Here is a 17,232-nt window from a genome sequence, read left to right as displayed (position 1 = left end):
CGTGCTCACACTGTGGACCTGCTGGTTCCTGACTTGTCATGAGGCTTAATTAACTCATGTCTCTCTCTCTTTTCTTTCAGTCTGCAACTGTGTCTGATGGCGGTAAGTCCCCATTTCTGATGTATATTTTTATTTTTTTTAATGAAGTGTTCAAATTGTGAATGTGTATTTGCCACCGATCCACCTGGAAGAGGTGATTTACTTGCCTCTCCCCATGCCCCGGGGGAGGGTTCGGGTCAGGGCTGATGTCCGGGGAGCTCGTGTGGCTCCCAGGTGGCCGGGACGCGAGTTCTGGAAGCCGTTCATTGCAGAGACATGTTAGGAGCCTGGCCTTGAGCGGGTGGAGGCCTTGTGGCCGCGCCGGCGTCGGCTGCAGCACGTCCCGTCCCACGCCTGTGCCAACAAGTTAAAACACGCCGTCTTGCTAAGCAGCAAGTGAAGATTTCAAAGCTCTGGCTGAATTTGAGCAATTCTGGAAATTCGGGTGAGACTCAGGTGCTATGTGTCCCTTTCCTAGGAAGAGCGCAGTGGGTGAGTGGAGGCCCCGGGGTGGAGAGGAAGCCTTCTTCCTGCCTCTGGGTCATGTCTTCCGAGGGGACTCCTTTCCTGGGAGCGATTCAACACTGAGAGGCTACAGGTGTCCTCTCCGACTGGAAGTTGCTCAGTTGTAACCTTGTCCTGTAGCTGAGTAGTGGTTCCAGGGTTCTAGTACTCATGAAAGTCCTTATGCTTACAAGTTGTGTTTTGTTTGTCACATGTTTTAATTAATCTATTCTTTGCCTTTTGAGAGTTGAATTTTCTAGCTTATCAAAAGGTACAAGCTCTGTGTTTTCATGGTCTGCTGGCTGTGAGTCTGGGAGCAGGCGGTGGCGGCCAGAGGGGACAGGTGCAGGGTTCGAGGGGGCCTGGGGACTGCAAGGGAGAGAGAAAGTAAGTGTGGTTTTCTCGATGCTGTCTGTTGTCCCACAACTGCTGGCTCTGCTGGCGGGCCCTGGACAGAGCTGTGGGAGCGGAGGGCGGCCTGGCCTGTGGAGCCTGCTGCTTGCTCACAGGGGTGCCAGTGGAGCACCTCTCGAATTACAGACGTGCTGATACCTGAGGCCACAGAGCCTGAAGGTTGTATTTGTGGATTTATTTTAATAAAAGGAATTACGTTCCCTATTTTATGTGCAGTGATAATCATGCCATTTAATCAGTCTTCAGCTGGGAGTGGGAACAATTTCCCTTAATGGAAAGAAATAGGACCAGTAACCAAATCCAGAATAAAAGTGAGTGGTTTTTATAACATTCTCTTCATGCTTCCCCTTTCTTCTGTGTTCCAGTTTGTCTTTTCTGGTAGAAGACAATCATTTTTGCAGGAGATTTATAAATGTGAGAAGTTCAGTTTCATCTTAAATATGAAGTCAGTCATTGAGACAGTTTGGTTCTGTCAGCAGCAAGTGCGGGACCCTGGAACTTGGGTATCTTGTCTACTCAGTGCGTCCGAAGCCGAGCCCCCCCACGTTCCTGTGTCCTTCCTGAGGGAGCGGCGCCCACTGTGAGGCAGGGCCTCCTGCCCCTGTGACCTGGGGTGCACGGGCCCTCCTCCATGCCAGGGGCTCACTGTTTCATGAGCGCACCCTGGAGCTCAGGAACTGCTCCAGACAGCTTAGATATGTTTTGGTTTTTTATGCTTTTATTATTTTCCCATCTTCGGTTTCTCTTCTGATTTTTGAGAAGAAAACGTTTCTCACTGAATTTGCATGCTAGTTCTAGGAGGTATGTGTTATATTCTGCCGTCTTTACAGATGAGCACCTTGAGGCAGAAGGGGGCCACCATGACACCAGGTTAGTGGCTGGATTGGGGTTCAGACCCTGAGATGGGGCCGTGCACAGAGCCCGCGGAGGCAACTCTGGCTGCTGAGGCTCATGGTGCCCAGCTTCCTGCCCCATTGTGCCCCAGCTCCACCAGCTCCAGGCCCCCCAGCCCCTGACCCTGCTTCCCGGGGACGCCTCCTTAGCCACAGACAGGAGCCTGTTGAATGGGTTTCCACACACGGATGTTTGAGGGGCCATGCTGGCTGGGGGCGGGGGGGGTTAGGCTCCCCGAGGGGCCTGGGAGCCCCAACAGCATAGTCACTGCAGGAGGAGGGCAGGGCCTGGGGAACCTCCTGCTCACGGATTGGGGTCCCCACATGGACATCGTGCATGGCTTTGGTGATGAGTAGTCACTCATTCAGAAATATGGTTGGTAACTTGTCTTCCCTTTCATGTAGCATCCCTTTCTCTTGCAGCTTCTCACCATCTAGTTGTGTGGCTTTATTTGAAGGAAGTGGACAAAGCTGTTTTTGTGATCTTTGTCAACTTGAAGAGTATTTTCCACTTTCTCACAAGGAGAGGGGCTCGTCTGACCCCTGTGCAGGCAGGGTCAGAGGTCAGCTTCTGTGGAGGGCCACCCAGGGTGAAGTCCAGGGGCAGATTCTGTCTCAAGGAAAGGAAGAACATTCTAGCATTATAGAAAAGCTTAGAAATGAAGCAGTCTGCCGTGAGGGAAGGTACTCAAACACTTGCTCACAGAGAATGCCCACAGCCGAAAACCAGGAATGCAGAGGTGGCAGCCATGGGCCTCCAGAGTGGGCACCTGAGGGGCATCCAGCTCTCCCAGTCTGAGTTTCGGAACAGTTCAGCTTTACTGTCATAAAAGCTCACTCTCGTATTTCATTTCTGTCCTTTTTTTACCCTGCACCCGGCAGCTTTGCCAGGGCTCCCGTCCCACTCAACTCCTACGTCCCCAAAAGGTTAGGCTGGTTTCTGCCATTACTAGATGTGCCTTTTGAAGTTGAGAAGGGAGAAGTGAGGGGGAGCACGGCCCCGGGGATGGTCCCTGCAGGAGCCACACACACAACGCCCCCACCCCAGCTGTTTCATGAGCACAACTTCACCCGCCCAACCCTCAGCTCCCCCCAGCGTGCTGGTTCCAGAGCCCCTCTGTCCTCTGGGGGGCATGTCCACTCTACCTCCTCATGCTCCCATGAGGAGCTCCTAAAGTGCTGTCCTCCCCCACTAACACCTAGCGGGCATGCCCTCCCCCTGCCCAGAGCTGCCAGGGGTGGAGGTAGTCCTTTCCCGTGCCTCGCCAGGCACTGTCCTCCTGCGCTGCTCTCACGTGCCCTCAGGCCGTGTGCGCACCAGCATGCTCCCCATCTTGCGGCAGCTCATCACCGGGGCTGCACCCCGCCAGCAGCTTCCCTCTGAGTATCAGCCTGGCTTTGTTTCCGACCAGCACTGCTGACGAGGGCCTCCATCCTAATTACTCATCTGGGTGGCTGTGTGGCCTGCCTGTCCACCCACTAGCAGGTGGCCTCCCTGTGGCGGCCTCAGTGCCACACACCACAGGTGACACAGAGGGTGCCTGCTGGATGAATGACTGAATTAAGGCCCTCACAGGATGTGCAGTTGCTAGCTGGATGCTTGGTTGGGACAGTGGCTTTCAAAGTTTTTATTTCTTAGTGAAACCCTCTTAAAACACAAGCAGACAAGCTCAGTAGTAGAACCCCATCTGGTAGAGCACAAAAGCAGAGAGGTCTGGTTGGATTGTGGGGCTGCGGCCAAGGCCTGAGCACCCAAGTGTGGGTGGGCCTCTTTCCATGTGCCGGCCCACATGGAGCAGGGGTGGGCAGGCTCTTATCTTTCTCCAGAAGCTTCCATCCACCACCTCATACTAGCACAGACACCTATTTTTGAAGTCATTCGTAAGCTCCGTGCCATAAACCAATAGCTGTTGTTTCCACTAGTTTTGATTAGTGTTTTGACAGAAATGAACCTTTTTGAAATCAGAAATAATACCAGATGAAAGACCTGTGATCTTTAATTCTTCTTTGTTTTCTGAATGCAGATGGCCTTTGATTTTAAGTCTACTCTCTACCCTACTTTTCTGTCTGTCCTTTTTAAGGGCGTGCAAAGTTAGGTAAGCCACGGGGAAGCAGGAAGATGGCGGGTATGTCCCTGGGCTGGCGCATTAGGAGTGACAGGGAAGGCTGTGCACCAGAGGTCCTTGCCACCAGGCAGCTGAGGAGTCCCTCATGCCCAGGGCCTGTGGGGCTGTGCTGGGCCTCATTGACCCAGCACACAGGCCTTGGCTTTGCAAACTCTGGGGCAGTGCCTGTCCTACCTCAGTCAGTGCTCAGTAGTGAGGAGATGGGGAGACATCCTCTGCTAGTTAGTTCCTCTGTAAGTAGCAGCTAAGAGGCTGTGCTAGCAGGTTAGGATCATTTAGTAACTGTGATCAGAGCAGAGGGCAACTAAACATGTCATTTTTAGCCAGCCACTAAGATTAAACATGTCATGGACCTTGGGCCTTGGGAAAGGTGCCGTCCAAGAGGAAGGCCACTAATTCAGGCCACGCATCCTTGACCACACTTGGTACTTGGCCTGGGTGTATTTTGGCACATGTTACCAGTAATCATATTCTGCACATGGGTTTCTTTTTTTTTTTTTAATAATTATTTTAATTTTTCCCAGATTTATTGAGGCATAGTTGACAAATAAAAACTGTATGTGTTTAAGGTATATGATATGATGATTTGATATACATATATGTTGTGAAATGATTACCACAGTCAAGAGCAATTAATATATTCATCATCTCACATGGTTACCTGTGTGTGTATGTGAGGGGATGGGGACCATAAGATTGACTGTCTTAGCAAATCACAAGTGTACAATACAAGTTTGTGAAGTGTGGTCACCGTTTGTACCTTAGGTCCTCAGAACTTACTCATCTTATAAGTGAAACGATAGACCTTGACCAACATCTCCTGTGACCCCGCCCCCCTCAATCCCAGCCTCTACTAACCACCATTTCACTCTTGCTGCTATGAATTTGACTACAGTTGACCCTCGAACAACACAAGTTTGAATTGCACAGGTGCATTTAGACACAGATTCTACCCGCCCCCCCCTATAAACACAGGACAGTCCTGTAAGTGTATTTTCCTTATATTTTTAAAAAAGATTTTATTTATTTATTCATGAGAGACACACAGAGAGAAACACAGAGACACAGGCAGAGAGAGAGAAGCAGGCCCCATGGAGGGAGCCTGATGCAGAACTTGATCCTGGGACTCCAGGATCCTTTAACAAGGCAGAAGACGCTCAACCACTGAGCCACCCAGGCATCCCTATTTATGCTTTTCTTTTTTTTTTTTTAATTTTTATTTATTTATGATAGTCACACAGAGAGAGAGAGAGAGAGAGAGAGAGGCGGAGACATAGGCAGAGGGAGAAGCAGGCTCCATGCACCAGGAGCCCGATATGGGATTCGATCCCGGGTCTCCAGGATCGCGCCCTGGGCCAAAGGCAGGCGCTAAACCGCTGCGCCACCCAGGGATCCCCATTTATGCTTTTCTTAATAACATTCTCTTTTCTGTGGCTTATGTTATTGTAAGAATACAGCATATGTTACAAATAACACAGAACATGTGTTGAAGGACTGTCTATGTCATCAGTAAAGCTTCCGGTCAATAGTGGGTTGTTAGGTAGGTTTTTGAGGAGTCAGAAGTTATACACGGATTTCCAGATTTTTGACTGCGCAGGGATTGGATTAGGGTTAGGGCACCCCAGTCCCCACGCTGTTCAAATATCAGCTATACTTTAGATCCCACACACAAGGGAGAACACGCAGTATTTGACTGTCTGTGTCTGGCTTATTTCACGTAGCGTAATGACCTCTGAGTTTGCCCATGTTTCTCAAAGCAGAATTCTCTCTTGAGGATCGAATAATACTCTTCCACATGGGTATTTGTGATTTCTTTGTCTCTTCACCTGACCGGCACTTGTTTTCATGTCTTGACCATTGGGAACACGGGGATGCAGATTTCTCTTTGACTTCCTGATTTCAGTCCCTTGAGAGAAATACGCATGGGTAGGATTGCTGGATTATAGGGTACTTCTATTTTCATTTTTTGAAGAATCTCCATACTGTTTACACAGCAGCCATACCAACTTACCTTCTCACCAACAGTGCACAGGGGTTCCCTTTACTCCACGTCCTCACCATCGCTTGTTGGTTTTTGTCTCTTTGATGAGAGCCACCCTGATGGGAGTGAGGTGATTCCTTATGGTGGTTTTGACTTGCATTTTCCTGATGATGAGGGATGTTGAGCATCTTTTCAAGTGCCTATTGGCCATCTGCATGTCTTTGGAAAAATGTCTGTGCAGGTCTTTTTTTATCTGGTTATTTGTCTTTTTGTTACTGAATTGTATGGTTTTCTTGTATGTTTTGGATATGATTCCTTCACCAGATATAATTTGCAAATCTTCTACAGAGGGGCTTCTGACCACATGGCCACCATTGAGCAGTTTAGACCTTCAGCCTTGTGCCCTGAGTGAGGCACAGGGCCTGGAAGAGCCCAAGGAGGAGGCCCAGCTGCAGCCATGCTTGGTGAGGGCTGAGGAGGCTACAGCTCTCCCCTAGGAGCTATGCTGTGCACCAGCACAGTGCCTGTCATGCTACATGGTGCTTCATTTCAATTTTGATGGCTACGCTGTTAGGCAGGTCCAGATGTCACCGGCAGGAAAGGTGAGTAATTGGCATACTCACACAACGGAGCCCTTGAGAGCACTGAGATCACTCCTCCTGCAATTGCACACATCTATACGGATGAGCCTCAGAGATGGTGCTCAGCTCGAGAAGCCAGAGCCCAGAGACGGATGATAACTCCGTTTATGCCAGAGGCTGAGAGTGTGAGAGCCGAGGCCCCAAGAAGTAGGACCGTGCAGTGGGTGGCAGCAATGGTGCGCCATGGAGCTGATGTGTCCAGTTTCCCTGCCACATCTCTCCTTCTAGCCGCTTACACTTGATACCTGGTTTAGTTGTACATATTTGATATTTGAGGAAAATGACCTTTTTGGGCAAAATGATACATATGTACTATAAATAACCTAAGTAATAAGAAAAAGTAAAGCAGAAAATGGCTTTAAAAAAATCAACCCCAGGACACCTGGGTGGCTCGGTTGGGTGGCTGACTTGATTTTGGCTCAGGTCATGATCTCAAGGTCATGGGATCAAGCCCCAAGTGGGCTCCCTGCTCAGTGGGGAGTCTGCTTGATATTCTCTCCCTCTGTCCCTCCTCCTGCTCATTGTGCTCTCTCTCTCAAATAAATACATGAATCTTTAAAAAAAAATCAACTCAATCCAACAACCTTGGGCAATATAGGCAAACATCACTACAGGTGTTTATAGTGAAGCTGAAGTGGGATAGCAGGTCAGAGCCATGATGGCCAACACGCTTAGGTCCTTCATGCAGATCAGGGACCCCTGCAGTGTGCGCCACCAGGCAGAGGGGACCAGGCACAGGGCACTCAGGCTACTTGGTGGCTCAGATGGTCAAGGGAGGCTCGACCAACAGCCCCCTCCTGCTCCTCCTCTATTCCCACCACTCCTGGGGTCATGGCCACAGAATGTACTTCATTCACCGAAGGCACAGTCGTAGTGTCACACCTTGTGGCTGCAAACTTCGGTTCTGTGTGGAGTGGAGGCGAGAAGACTCATGATAGGCCCTTCCACTGGGCTTCTCTGTCTCTGCTCTTTCACTTGGACTCACTAGCAGGTTTCTAAGAGTCCCTAGGTGCTCTGTTCCTCACGTTTCTGCTTCTTCAGGAAAGCCAGTCTGTTCTCATCATACTCAAAATACAATTTTGTTGCAAAAGTCTTTTCTTCTATGTCACTAATTTGATTTTCAGATATATCTTGTCTCTTACTTCCTCTTTATTGGTTTTATTTATTTTATTTTTTATTAAAGATTTTATTTATTTATTCATGAGAGACACAGAAAGAGAGAGAGAGAGAGAGAGAGAGAGAGGCAGAGACACAGGCAGAGGGAGAAGCAGGCTCCACGCACCGGGAGCCCGATGTGGAACTTGATCCTGGGTCTCCAGGATCACACCCTGAGCTGAAGGCAGATGCTCAACTGAGCATCTGAGCCACCCAGGGATCCCATCTTTATGGGTTTTATAATAGTACTGCTCTTGTTCTCCATTTGTTTAGTCTGCTGTGTACTGTCATAGAACAGGAAAAATTATAACACTCTTTAGGTTGTGTTTCCTTTCAGGCCAGACTTTGTGTTTGTCTTTTGCTTGTTATGTACCTGCTCTCATCCATGCATCTGTTCATGCACCTGACCAACCGACCATCCATCCATCCATCCATCCGTCCATCCATCCATCCACTTATCCATCCACCCATCCATCCACTTACCGACCTACCCATCCACCCATCTTTCCTGTTATCCATCTCTCCATCCATCTATCCATCCATCCGCTTATCCATCCACTGATCCATCCTTCCATCCATTCATCTTCCCAGCTATATGAGTCAGCAGCCCCCATGACCCCCATCACTTTCTGGTACTGATGTTCACAAGCCCAGAGAGACCTCACCCCAGAGCCTCTGTGTCCAGTCTGCCTGGACTGAGATCCCCAGTACCAGCTAGGGATGTACTCACAAAGGTTTATCCCCACTCTCCCCAGCTTATCTGTCAGCCTGCCTTACTGAGAATGTCAGGGTTCTACTGAGTCATCTCCTTCCCCAGGACGACTGTGGGGGACTCAGGTGGGTTATGCAGAGAATGTCTCAGAAAGTCTCCCCTTTTAAAAAAAAAATCTTTCTTTGGCTTTTTTCCCCTTCTTTTTTTCTTTCTCTGTTTGTGAGCTTATGGCAAGAGACTCCTGTGGGTTGCTCTTGTTAAGTTGGTGGCTGGTTTGTGGTCTGCACCCCACTCCCGCCTGCAGGGGCATGGGGAAGGGGAGCCTGGGAGCCTACTTCACATGCTCACACTTACTTGGGAAGCTGCACTATGTGGGCTTGTTTTGTTTCTAAATAGCACTTTTAGTAGGAGATGAAAGAGGAAAGTAGGTTGCTATAGCTGAGAGCTTTACAATCCTTTTCACCTGCTCCTCTGGGCACTTGGTGCTGAGGGATGTGGGTCTGACTGCTCTGTCTCCAGGGCACAGCAGGGGCTCTGCTCCCAGAAGTTTGAACACACCTGACTGAGGCTAAGCACAGCTCACTGGGCTGCCAGGCCATGTCTTTCCAGGCTCTATGTCCCCTCTTTAACTCTGGCTGGACACCCAGTGAACGATGGTGGGCATGGCCTGGAAGGGCATGGCCTCAGATCCAGTGGAGAACCTCCATTTGCCATCTCCAGGCCTGGGCTTTCTCCTTCCTCCCACCAGAATCAAACCTTAAGCTCTCCATGTGGGTCTGTCTCAAGGCTCTGAGTTTGTAGTAAACTTGAATTTCTAGAAGTGACTCTTATTATTTCAGGTGTTTGGGATTTGAGGAGCCTCTCCCTAACATCATCCTGCATGAAAGTAAATGCAACTCACAGATAAACTCCTGTTGCTTCTCCTCGTTCACTGGAAGTAACTGACTCTTGTGAAACTGCACACGTATCAGGATTCCATGGCTCCCACCCTCAGGGCTGGGCTAGCCTAGCTCCCGGGGCCGCCCTCTGGGGCATGTCCTCTCCATCTGTGTCTCTGTCTATGTCCTCCTCTGGCATCTGGGGGATCTGGGGCATCGCTGTGCGGTGCAGAGTCAGGCTGCCTGGAGTCTGTATGGGAGGTGACCCTTGCTGATGGTGTAGCTGGGGGCTGACCTGTGCCCACCTTGATGCAGACTAGAAGGTGTAATCTTTAGTATTCCTGGCAAATGGAACTACATTCTATACAATTTGAAAAAGAAAGGGAGATGTAAAAGGTTTCAGAGTAATGCCATGTTTTTGTACAAAGTTTTAGTGATTTCACATTATCTGCATCAGAAAAGCAGCGCAGCCTAACTGAACATTTTTCAGAAATGTTTGCTAAATAGTAGAGATGGAATGTTAATTTGTAATTTGCTGTGTGAGAGGAGCTGTTTTAACCAAAACTCTTTATTTTGGTTTAATATATCATATTCGTTATGGTTTGCTTTAGAACTGAAAAATTATACCCAGAATAACATAGTGTATTTATAGGGTATGAAGTACTAAATATCTGTAAACACTAGTCAGACTGTAGATTTTAGTCTGGGGAAGCATGCAGCCTTGCTTTCTGCCAAGATGCTGTCCAATGTGCTTATTTCTTTCCAGTTCTATAAGATATTTGGAGAGAGTTTTTACTAGCAACTATTTATTTATTTGTTTTTTTAATTTTATTTATTTATTTATGAGAGACAGAGGCAGAGGGAAAAGCAGGCTCCTGCAGGAAGCCTGATATGGGACTCGATTCCAGGATCCTGGGATCATGCCCTGAGCCAAAGGCAGATGCTTTTTTTTTTAATTTATTTATTTATTTATTTATTTATTTATTTATTTATTTATTTATTTATTTATTTATTTATGATAGTCACAGAGAGAGAGAGAGAGAGGCAGAGACACAGGCAGAGGGAGAAGCAGGCTCCACGCACCGGGAGCCCGATGTGGGATTCGATCCCGGGTCTCCAGGATCACGCCCTGGGCCAAAGGCAGGTGCCAAACTGCTGCGCCACCCAGGGATCCCCCAAAGGCAGATGCTTAACCACTGAGCTACTCAGGTGCCCCAGTGATTATTTCTTTTTTTAAAAAAGATTTTATTTATTTATTTGAGAGGGAGAGAAAATACAAGCTGGGGGAGGGCAGAGGGAGAAGCAGACTCCCCACTGAGCAGGGAACCCAGCGTGGGACTCGATCCCAGGACCCCGGGATCATGACCTGAGCTGAAGGCAGACGCTTCACCGACTGAGCCCCCCAGGCGTCCCTATCAGTAATTATTTCTACTGTGAATTTTTTTTTGAGTGAACAGAAGTTTAAAGTAATAAAGCCAGTGAGCACAGACCTACCTCCCAGAACTAACATGTGAACATTTGGGCATATTTGCTTTAGACCCTTTTTCTAGAGCATTAAAATCACAGTGGAGGTCCCCCGTGTGCCCCTCCTGTATTCTTCCCGCCCCCCCCCAGAGGCCCTGTCTGGCAGCAGGCGTGTATCCTTCCTACCCCAAGGGAATTGATTACTTTGCTCTCTTATGAAACTGTAGTGTAAAAAGAGTGGGGTGTGCAGACTGTTTTTGTAAGCTGTGTGTTCGCATCCGGAATGTGGGTAGCTCCTGGGCTGCTCAGGTCCTGCCTCTTGATCGAGGAGCTGCTCCGGGAGCTGGTTCCAGGGCTGCATTCACTTGTGAAAAACTATGCACTCGTAACGTGAGCATTTTTCAGTCTGTGTTACCCTTTTGTGGACAGTCTACTGAAATAATATTTTGAATGTTAGAAGTTTTTTACCAAAGGACTTTCAAAATTGTCTGAACATCTTAATAGGTTCACTCTCAGAGTATTTATAAAGTTGCTGAGAGAAAGGATTTTATAGATTGGGCCGAAAACTTGGTTGGCCAGAATAATTTAAAGGAAAGATTTGAAAATGGACCTTGAGGTTGGTGGTACTCAAGGCCTTTCCCAAGGGCTGTCCTGAGTAATTTTTGTGCAAATTAGGAAAACTCCCCCGTCCCCAAGCTAGAGAAACTGTAAGAAGGTCAGGTATCCAGGCATACCGCATCGAAGGCTTTTAAGATTTTATTGCTGGTTTTCAACAATTTAATTATGATGACTCTTGATTTGGTTTTGTTTGTGTACATGCTGCTTGAGGTTTGTGAGGATCGGGTATCTCTTTTTTTTATTTTTTTATTTTTTAAAGGATACAAACAGTGATCCAAAGGGGCACCTGCAACCCAATGTTTATATATATATATATATATATTTTTATTCATTCATGAGAGATACAGAGAGAGAGAGAGGCAGAGACATAGGCAAAGGGAGAAGCAGGCTCCATGCAGGGAGCCCGACGTGGGACTCGATCCCGGGTCTCCAGGATCACACCCTGGGCTGAGGGCGGCACTAAACCGTTGAGCCACCGGGCTGCCTAGGATCGGGTATCTCTTAATCACAAAAGCTTTAGGCCCCTGGAGCTTTTCTGACCGCCCTGGCAAAACATTCATTTTTAGTCCTACTTTTTCTCTGCTACACTTCACAGTTGATAGATTCCTTGGCTCCATCTTTAAGTTCCCTGATCTCTTCTTCCATAGTGTCTAACACACATTACAGTGTGTCCTGTGGCCTCCCAGCTTCCAAGGCTATGACTTTGTCTCAGCAATGGCTCTGTCGCTTCTCCAGCCCTTCCCCTCTGTCCTGACTACGTCCCTGCCTGCCTTACTCCCATGAGCATGTGTGCAGCATCTCTATGTGGCTTCAAATCCTCGGCTGCTAACTCACCATCACTGGCATTCGTGAGTCTACTCTGATGACTGGTTACCAATCATATTTTTCTTCATCTTCACATGTCTAGAGATTTTCCACTGGTGCCACATTTTGTCATCTTCCTTTGAAAAGTACAGAAGCTTGTTTAATAGGCAGTTAAGCTACTTATGGGTTGATCCTCTGAAGCTGGTTTTTAGGTTTTTTTGGGCAAGTCTAAGGGTAGCTTTTACTGTGGAGTGGTTTAGCTGCACTACTTAAGCCTAACACAGGTGGAGTCTCCTTTGTGGAGCAGGTATCCAACCAGAACTCCTTGGGACTCAGATCTCCTAACCCCGTGGGAGCTATAGGAACAGGTCAGCCTGCAGCTCCTGGCTACTGTTTGCCCAGCCTCGTGGGGTTTCACCCCATGCCCACACAAACCAGAACTCAGCAGCAGGCCCCTGGGTCTCCTGTGGGCTCCCTGCAGCTCTATTTCCACTAACTCTTGCAGCCCCTACAGATCCTGGCCACCCTAGGCTGCACTGAGTCTGGTGGCTATCTCTTCAGCTCAGTGAGAGAGCCATTGTTGATTCAGGTCTGAATCTGAAGCAAGGGACCACCCGTCCTGTCCATGTGCCGCATTTTCTGTGCTGCACTGTGTGTGGCGCCTGCTGACAGGTTGCTGGGCAGCCTCAGGACTCACCCCACTGATTTCTTCTCCATCAGGAATCAGAGTCTTACAGTGACTATGGTCCAGTTTTTGAGAGCTGTTGTTGGTCTACTTTGCCTAATTTTTTATAACATGTGGCACGACAGGAAGTCTGGTCCCAGTTGCTCCATCATGGCCTATCACTGTGTCTCTAAAATTCTAAACAAAACTCAGATCACATCAAAGTTCTTTCCTGCACAAAGAACTTCAGTGATTTCCATTTACCTCTAGGATAAAAACTGCCTTCACAACTTAGAGTGGGTTCTCATCCCCCCAGCCCAGTCCCTGGTGTGCCCAGGACTGGCTCAGTAATAGGCACTGAGAACAGCCAGTGAATGAGCAAACACCTAATTCTGGAATCCAGGAAGCTTGAATTACCTTCAGATTCACGTAATATTCTGATAGAATTTATTGTGGCTGCAGAATGAACTAGTGAGGGATCCCTGGGTGGCGCAGCAGTTTAGCGCCTGCCTTTGGCCCAGGGCGTGATCCTGGAGACCCGGGATCGAGTCCCATGTCGGGCTTCCGGTGCATGGAGCCTGCTTCTCCCTCTGCCTATGTCTCTGCCTCTCTCTCTCTCTCTGTGTGACTATCATAAATAAATAAAAATTAAAAAAAAGAAAAAGAATGAACTAGTGAAATGAATGAGGAACTCTTACCCTGACTCTACCAGAAATGGGTCTCCTGTGGCCCTCATAACTAGACTTTTTCTCCCATGTGGGGGACATCCTGTGTCTCCACCACTACCCAGTCTTCTCTAGGAACTAATGCAGGGGGCCCCAGGAAGTGCCCTTCTCTGGTTGGAGGGAATCTGGGGGAGCCTGCCTCCTCAGGAGGGACTTCTGGCTTGTCTAATACCATACGGACCAACACCAGGGGTCCGAGTGCATCCCTTGGGATAGGCTGTCCTGGGTGCTTCATGTGCTTGCAGCCGTGCAGTCCTCCCTGTGAGCAGGTGGCTCCCAGGCCACAGGTGGACAGCCAGCCCCATAGGTGGACAGGCCGGCGGGGAGGTCATCTGAGCCTCACGGCCTGGCAGCAGTGGGTGCACTCGCCCACTATGCAGCACATGGACAGGACGGATGGTCCCTTGCTTCAGCTCAGGTGTATCAGCAGTGTCTTGCTACTGCTAGGAGCAGATCTGGGTGGCCCTCACTTGCCACAGTTCTTGGTGCTGAGAAACTCTTATGTATGTTTTAAGTGTGGCTATATCTGACAGTACTGACATAACGTCCTCTTTCCCCGGCTTTAAAAAGGCAACCCTCTGAGTTCACATTAACCAAACTCCAGTTCACTGACACAGCAGTGATTGATCTGAAAGAACTCACTGTGGAGAAATGGCTGGAATTTGGGTAGAAAGGCTTGGCCTCAGATTGGGTCTGGCCAGGATCCCTGCGTGTCTCCTGCTGGTGGCAGGAAGGAGGCGAGGAACCAGAGCCCCTACCCTGTGCGCAATGTGCCCTTGGCCCTCTCTGCCAGCCTTGCTCACACTTGGCCTCTCCATTCTCAGACCTGTGCTCTTTCAGGGCACACCATTGTCCCCTCCGGCAGATTGCGTGTGCTGGTCACTATCCCTGGTGCTGGGGAAATGCAAGAACACAGATGCACAGTTACCTGCAACCCCTCCCCGCCCCAGTGGACACATCCACTTAGAAGACACATGGGACAGTCCTCACTTATGACAGCTCCCCATTTTTGTTCCTAACCACAAGTCCCAAAACTCAGTTTTGGCCAATTTGAAATAATATGAACTGTAGATAACAGCTCTAGAAAGAAATGTCAATAACACAGTCTAATTAGAATAATTTATTTCATTATACAAAGTTACATTTCACATTAAATGATACTAATTTAGAAAAGCTGCTCTCTCTTCTAATCTCACATTTCATGATACTATTTCATTCAGATACTTCAGATGTGTTTTTTTTACTACTCATCTTCAGCCAAACGCTGCCAGTACACACGCACTAGCAGCAAATGGCCTGAGGACTTTTCACAAAGTGAACACCTGGAAGCCCCTTGTACCCCCCTCAGACCCTGACCCCAAAGCGGACCCCTAGCCTGGTGGCTGACATGTGTCCACCGCTAATCTTGCCTATTTTTGAACTTAAACATGATGCATTCATACTGCTTACCCGCCTCAGTGTCCAGCTGCTGTCATTCAATATTGTGAGTTTTATACATGTGCATGTCAATAACCGGTCATTGTCATTGCCATGTGCCATCCCACAAGACTGCTGGGGACATTTAAGTGGGTTTTGGCTTTTGGCCATTGCCAGTGGTATGTGGGCCTCGAGGTGAGCATCTATGAGCACTGCTGCTGAGACAGGTTGGCTCTGGTGCTGGTGTGTATAGAGCTGTAGTACATCAGTGTTCCAGAGCAATTTTCCTATATATACACTGCCCAGCATGTGTGGGAATTCTGGGTGTTCCACATCCTCTCTGCTCTTCACACTGTTTTCAGATGAGCCATCAAATAGGGAATATGGGGCATGGGGTTGTGGTGTAGCTCTTCCCTGCAGCTTCCTGATAACTAATGAATTGAGCACCTTTTTGTGTTTTTGGCCACTTGGATATCCTCTTTGTGAAGTGCCTGTGCAAGACCTTCACTCATTTTTCTATCAGATCGTCTGTCTTTCCTTATTATTTGTAGGAAATTTCAAGAATATATCCTAGAAATAAGTTTTGTCTTGAACTTGTGTATGCAGGTAAGCCTCTCTGCAGCTTCCCTCTTCATTCTTCTAGTGGTGTCTTTTGCTGACCAAAATTTTTTTTTTTTCAATTTATTTATGATAGTCACACAGAGAGAGAGAGAGAGGCAGAGACACAGGCAGAGGGAGAAGCAGGCTCCATGCACCGGAAGCCCGACGTGGGATTCGATCCCGGGTCTCCAGGATCGTGCCCTGGGCCAAAGGCAGGCGCCAAACTGCTGCGCCACCCAAGGATCCCCCAAAATTTTTCATCTTACTATCATCCAATTTATTGATGATACTGATGATTTTTCTTGCTACTGCTAGGAGCAGATCTGGGTGGCCCTCACTTGCCACAGTTCTTGGTGCTGAGAAGCTTTTTTTCTGATGATACTTTTTATGTCCTTTTAGAGTAAGCCTTGCCCTGCCCCTGACCGTGGGGGTAAAAACCATTGTTTTAGTGTTTCCCCTCGAAATCTCGGGTCATCTGGAGGCAGCTTCTTATGGATGACGTGACTTAGGGGACAAGCCTTGTCTGTCCCACTTGAGGTCCGGCTGGCCCCACCCCAGGTGTTACAATGCCGATCCTCTCCTCACTGAATTGAAGCAGCGCCTTTATCAGGTAATCCTATATTTGCAGGTCTGTTTCTGGCCTCTGTCTTTTGTTCCATTGGCCTCTTCGTCTATCATTGGGTCAACACTTCGTGCTGTAATTACTGTCACTATTGGAGCATTGTGAGATCTGCGGTGTAGTCTGTTTTGTGTATCTTCAGGATCACTCCTGCTCTCAGGGCCCGTGCATTTTCTCATACCTCTTAGAGCCAGTTTGTACGTCACTACTGTATTCCAATCATCTTCGCTTCTGCCTGAGCTGGTCGAGATCTAGCACTTCTGTGTGACACCTTCCCTGGAAATGTGATTATAAAGCCACAAACAGCCATTGACATTAAGACTGTTGGGTTTAAAATCTGTTTTGTAATATATGTGTGTGATCTTTGTCATGTAGCCACTTACTGCCTTGCTCTATAAAAATCTTGAGGTCACTCCCCCAGGAGTAAATACTAAATTTGGCTTGGTTTGTCTTTTAAAAAACTGTTTCTTTTAGATGACTGGTCTCCATATCTAAAACCAGGATTAACTGAGATTTTTTGAGGCTAATATGTCACCCTCAAATGGGTTCGATTGTCCAAACAAAGGTGAGGGAGAAGCCTGCAACGTATTCGACTTTCTGAGGATTTGTGTATAAGGTGACCCATCACATCAGAGAGAAGCCAATGGAAAGGCCACGCCTGCCTGTGGGTAGCTGACTGACTGTGGTCAGCTGTGATGCCCTTTGGGGTGGCAGAGGTGTAGGGCCTGACCCAGGCAGTGGTGGGCATGGCCAAGCAAAGCTGGGCCTGACATGTGAACTGAGCTTAGCCTGAGTGTGGGTTTGTCGAGACAAGAGGAGACAAGAGAGGCCCAGAACGGGTAGCTGGGTGCAACAGGGAACCTGAGAGAGAATGACTGTGTGTCCGTTGGGGTAGCATGGAGTGAGGAGACACCATCCCAAAGCCAACTTCCGGTTTTTCACTTTGGCACCTATGGGATGTTCATGGCATTTGCAGGCA

General features: G+C 48.3%; 1 protein-coding gene across 8 annotated transcripts in view; it reads left to right on the top strand.

Annotated features, from left to right (window-relative positions):
- The window catches only part of RGS12 (regulator of G protein signaling 12), a 119,768-nt gene that overhangs the window by 67,882 nt on the left and 34,654 nt on the right, over positions 1 to 17,232 (top strand). For all 8 annotated transcript variants that reach the window (XR_012019548.1, XR_012019547.1, XM_072803623.1 and 5 more), the window contains exon 4: positions 81 to 102. Coding sequence is in view for 6 of the 8 variants with exons in the window: in XM_072803623.1 (XP_072659724.1) it covers positions 81 to 102 (22 nt within the window). In the remaining 2 variants the exon portion in view is untranslated. The remainder of the gene's footprint in view (positions 1 to 80; positions 103 to 17,232) is intronic.

The sequence above is a fragment of the Canis lupus genome, chromosome 2, assembly GCF_048164855.1.
Source record: "Canis lupus baileyi chromosome 2, mCanLup2.hap1, whole genome shotgun sequence".
Classification (NCBI taxonomy): Eukaryota; Metazoa; Chordata; class Mammalia; order Carnivora; family Canidae; genus Canis; species Canis lupus.
The sequence above is the reverse complement of the archived record's forward strand: the minus strand, read 5'-3'. Positions and strand labels throughout refer to the sequence as shown.